Here is a 5,475-nt window from a genome sequence, read left to right on the forward strand (position 1 = left end):
TGCAGGGCCCAGAAAGGCATGAACTGAAAGCAAGGCTGTTCCTTATTCTTTTAGTACATTATTATTTGTTAAAAAAAATCAAAGAGAAGAAAACATCGGAAATTGCAAATGTGAAATCTGGAATCTCCAGTGAGAAAAATTCAAAAATTAAACTGTAGAAAACCTAGGACCTGTAACCAGTAACTTGAGAGAGAAGAGAAGATAGAAGAAGAATTGATTGTAATGCTTGAGTTATTTAATTGATAGGTAAGCCCCTCTATTTATAATAAAAGGGAAATTACAAAGTGACTAAACTAGGCGATGTGGGACTAAAACCCACATAGCCGACATAAACTTAATAATATAAGAAGAATAAAATTACCCCAAAAAGACCAGAATACCCCCATGGTATTCTGGATTACATATTCTAACACTCCCAAAAAGCTGGATTATACAAATAAGAGAAGAAGGAAAATTCAGCTTGAACTAAATAAAAAAAGAACTCCATAATGATGCTAACACTCCCCCTCAAGTTGGCGCATACAACGTACTAATGCCCAACTTGAACAAAATGAGAAAAACTAAGTTGCAGCAGAATCCAGCTTGACATATGAATGCAGCTCCCAAATAAACCTTCAAGAACTTGAAAAAATAGATCTTCAAAACTTGGACATACATGATCAGCAAACCCCGACTAAAATGTCTTCCAAAAAGGCAGGTTTCAACGATCTTCAATAGCTATCCAGTGATGAATCTCAGATTGTTATAGTGACATAGAATCTTAAAGTAAAATAACTAGAGCAGCAAGCAGTGAAAACAAACTGAATCAACCAGTAGAAAAAAAACTGTATCAACCCAACTGAAAGTCCTCAAATAGGCAACAACCAAATATCTTCAATACTCTTCAATACTTCAATCTCCCCCTTACGGCAAACTCAACCCAATAACGGAGATACCCATTGGCAATGGTGAAAACTCTGATCTTCTATGTTTTGCACCAAGTGTTCATGCAAGTTCTGTTTCTACAATGTCTGCAGGTGTACTGTACATAATCCCCCCCTTCACGTGTAGTACACGTAGACATAACAGAGATAATGTAAGAGATAGTGCTAAAACATAATATTCCAGAATTTTCTAAAAGTGCTATGGGTAATTAAAAAGGAAGGAATGGCAAAATTGTAATTTACCAGAAGTGTCCAAAGGTGTTATGGGTAAATACCAAAGGTATGGAATATGAAGGGAATTAGAATTATTGAGAGGGAATGGTGTAAGAAAAAAAGGATGGCATGGCTGTAATTTGGTGGAAATTCACTTTTAATTACAATTCAAGCCAAAGGGCACACTGGTAATAAACCAGAATTTTCAACGGTCAATTGGGTAGTCAAATAGGGGAATGTATTAAAAAGTAATGGCACTTCCGTAAATAACCAGAATTTTGCAAGGGGGCCTTGGTAAATAAGAAAGTAATGGGTTATGTAGGGAATTAGATTTATAGATGGGGGACATACTTGGAAGGAGCAAACTCTTAATGGCAAGATGGAAATAGACATGAAAAGGATGGGTAATAATTAGGGTAGGGTAATAGGAGCATTAAATACCAAATAGGTTAATAGGGGAGAATGAACCGTGAGTAAGGAGAAGCCCATCGTCTTCAACCTCAAGGCTCCAAACAGCAGCAGAAACCAGGGAAGTAGAGGAATTAGCGGCAGTGGCAGCGGCAACGGCAGCTCATCGACTTTGACTTTAAGAAACCCAGCCACAACTCCAAACTCTCCTCCACACAACCGAGAAAAAGAACAGGCGGAGATCTGAAAACTGTAACAACCAACAGTGCTTCTCGGTGGAGGAGGAAAGTAGCAATATGGTGTGTCGCAGGTCTTCTTCTCAGACCCAATGGTACCGTCAAGCAGTAATAGATACCAGCAATAAAAGAGATATCCACAAGAATCAGAAATTAGCAGAAGGATTCTTCAACCAGAAATCCAAATCAGTAACAACCATCGACTCCATCCTTCAAACCACGAAATACTAGAACCCTAGCAGCAGCAGCCAGAGGTGTAGAACCAGAGGCGAAAACAGCATCTCCTCTTTGAGGTTGATTGTAGCAAGATACTAGGGAAGGACTTTAAAGAACCATAGACCAAGGCAGGGAACGATGAAAGCAGATTCGAACAATTTAAAGCAGCAAAAACGAGAGTTCCAACAGATCAATTCAGCAAATCGATGTCTGTTCTTCAAAAAACCAGATCTGAAACCTTGCAACTGAATCTGGCAGTAGCAGCTTGATCACAGGGACTCCATAAAAAATGCTTCAAACGATCAAGGGTATCGCAGTAGCAGCAGGGCATCCACTCAACCATATTCTGCAACCAACTCCTTTAGAGTCAATTCCAGCGGCAAAAAAGGGCATAATGGCACCTAATAATCATAGCAGCAGCAATAACATGTCAATAGCAGTAGCAACAGATACAGGCCAAGAATGATAGCCTACAGTGCTGAAACAACCAGAAGAAGAAACCAAAACGAAACAGAAATGAAACCCTAGTTCTCCTCCTTTTATGAACTAGGGTTTCTCCATAAATCGGAGAACCTTGAAACGACTCTCAAACCGGCAATCTTAGAGAGAATCAGTCACTAGTTGCCTAGCTCTAATACCATGTAGAAAACCTAGGACCTGTAACCAGTAACTTGAGAGAGAAGAGAAGATAGAAGAAGAATTGATTGTAATGCTTGAGTTATTTAATTGATAGGTAAGCCCCTCTATTTATAATAGAAGGAAAATTACAAAGTGACTAAACTAGGAGATGTGGGACCAAAACCCACATAGCCGACATAAACTTAATAATATAAGAAGAATAAAATTACCCCAAAAAGACCAGAATACCATGGTGGTATTCTGGATTACATATTCCAACATAAACTGAGGGTGTACCGACGACAAATAAACACAACAGACCACAGCCTAGCTCGATGACCCTTGTACTTTATTAACCATAATTTTCAATGCCTCAATCAGTAACACCAAATCAATTGAAAACACAACAAGAAAGAGTACCACCAATTGTACTACAGGCCAAGCTTGTGACAAAACAGCAACTTATGTCACACAAAATAAAAGAGAATTCAAACCCCCAGAAATAATCACCAGTCAAGTTGACTAACTAGCTGTATGTGGCTACTTGTCTCATTTACACACTAGAAGTGCTAAACAAAAAATTGCTTAAGATAAGATTAACTGTCAAAATAACAGGTCAAATTATCCATATGGTGCAATACTCACCAGTAAATAAAATGTGAATGCATCTTTGGAGTATATCCCGAAATGCTTCAAGAAGATGAGGAGTCTCAATGACATCACACAATCCACTGAGAGCGAGAGCCGCCTGAACAACACTGAGATCATCATCATGAAGCCGACGTAACAGTGCTTCTTGTATAGTTTCAAGCCTCTGTACCATATATCCCCAAGAAAAAAGTTAGTCAAAAATTAAAATTTGTCAAGGAACAATCCAAACAGTCATGTTCAAGTGTAACCAGGAATGCCTTATATGAGAATAAGACCAAGAATATTTTGTGGTTGGGGGGGAAGGGGGGGAGGGCAGAAGACAAATCATGAAAAACTGTACACAAAAACCACATACAGAACAACTGCACTAGAAGACATAGAATAAGCAAATTGAAAAGGAAAAAAAAAAAAAAAAAAAAAAAAGAACAATTGTAAATACGTAATGAGGAAACACCATAAACTAACCCGGGAATCAACATCCTTAGCTTTCAGAATACCAGATGTGCCCAAACTAGAAAGTGTAGCACGTCGAATCTCCGCCTAGATCACATTAAGAAGAATTATCAGACAGCATACCAACAACTGAAGTAGCAATAAACATCACATTTTACAAGTCATTTCTGAGGAGCATAAGGGAATATGTATAACTAATGAAAACTAAATTTGACAACATCTGAAATATCAATAAATGATACCTTTGGATGATCCAAAGAGAACCAAATTTTTGAATCAGAGATTCCTGTTGAAAGATCGAAACTTCCATCCAGCATCATGCACAAAGTCTCTAAAACTGAACTTTCTTTTGATTGCACATTGGAATCCTGTGGATGCATCAAAACCAAAGCTGTATTATAACTATGGGTACACACCCCAGAAGGCTGGATGATGAATTGAGAGAATAATTAAAAAAGCAGACCTCTAGGAACTTGCGAACAGCATCCCGCAATTCAGATGGATAATTCTTATTAATAACAAACAATATTTTTTTGGCCCAGCTTCCTGGTGATTATTTTAGAACCAGAAAACAAGCATATGAGAACATAAACCAGTAAAAACTTGAAAAAACAGAATGAGTTCAGAGTCTAAGTACTTAGTTATAATAAACCACACACAGCAGCACAACAAAAGAAAAACAGTGAAAACTAAAACTTGCAATTTTTAAAATTGAAGATACCTGATTCAGCTAGTGTAAAATTATCCATTTTCTTTGATTGCTTCATACAAGAAGTAAGCACCTTTGATACAATACCATCTATAAAGCCCTTCAGTGGAACTGTCTCCATGAAAGTTACCAAAGCAGCACAGGAGATGGCATCCGAAGAGCTGGCAAAGAATTACAACCAGTTCCATAAATAATGGAAAAGAAATATTTCTAGGAAAAAGAGTTGAAAAGGCAAAAGGTAAAACACCTGTTGTCAGCCAAAGACTTCAAATAAACAGACAGAAATTTCTCAACATTAAACTCCTTTGACAATCCCTTGAGCACTCCAGCCAAGTCCCTTAAGCAAGAGAAAGGACAATGCACAAGATAGCTCATAAATACAGATATCCACCAACAAAAACCATTAACTAAGAGTAAGGACCACAATGATTACCTAATCTCCTTAAGAATCTCCAAAGCCTTCTTGGGAACCATTTGGACAGATTGCAACTAACAAAAAGTGATATCAATCAGCCAGAGTAAGAATAGTACAGAATATACATTATAGCACGTCATTAGTAACATTTCATGCAAAATATTTGTATTGAAAATAAGAAGCAAGAAAATTCAACAATAATCTAAGTCCAAAATTGAGAAGGCATGCCTAGAAGTAAAAGTATAAACAAAATTACAAGAAGTAAACCCATATACAAATGATTAGGAAGCTTATATCATTATTGTCCAAATGGTTTCTTCAATAATTGAACAGGATGTAGGAGTCTTCTACACCTTAGAAATTCACAATTGCCACATCCTCTTGGATCACTTTCCTCACAAGAGTATGACCCAACATAGAAGTTGATGCAGATTCATCACCAAAAAAAAACTAGTTTTATTAGGAATAAGTCTAGGGTTGGGTTATATACATGTTGGGCCTTTGATCCCATGGGTTTTCTATGTAATACGCTACTTTTATGGACCTAAAACATGGGTAATTAGGTTGCATACGGGATTAGTTGTTTTAGTTTCATACTTAGTTTTATTTTGGTGATTTTGTTCATAAATTGAA

The 5,475-nt window shown here is 37.1% G+C and overlaps 1 protein-coding gene across 1 annotated transcript; it reads right to left on the minus strand.

The window, feature by feature from the left end:
* Positions 1–2,946: 2,946 nt before the first annotated feature.
* LOC122648425 (uncharacterized protein At3g06530-like) lies at positions 2,947–4,951 on the minus strand. The gene is made up of 7 exons (XM_043841639.1): positions 4,861–4,951; positions 4,675–4,764; positions 4,440–4,588; positions 4,182–4,264; positions 3,961–4,086; positions 3,731–3,805; positions 2,947–3,428 (listed from the first exon to the last, which is right to left on the minus strand). Exons 1-7 carry the CDS (start codon positions 4,899–4,901, stop codon positions 3,231–3,233), a joined length of 762 nt encoding a protein of 253 aa, XP_043697574.1. The 5' UTR covers positions 4,902–4,951; the 3' UTR covers positions 2,947–3,230.
* Between the last annotated feature and the right edge of the window lie 524 nt (positions 4,952–5,475).

The sequence above is a fragment of the Telopea speciosissima genome, unplaced genomic scaffold (genome assembly GCF_018873765.1).
Source record: "Telopea speciosissima isolate NSW1024214 ecotype Mountain lineage unplaced genomic scaffold, Tspe_v1 Tspe_v1.1056, whole genome shotgun sequence".
Taxonomy (NCBI): Eukaryota; Viridiplantae; Streptophyta; class Magnoliopsida; order Proteales; family Proteaceae; genus Telopea; species Telopea speciosissima.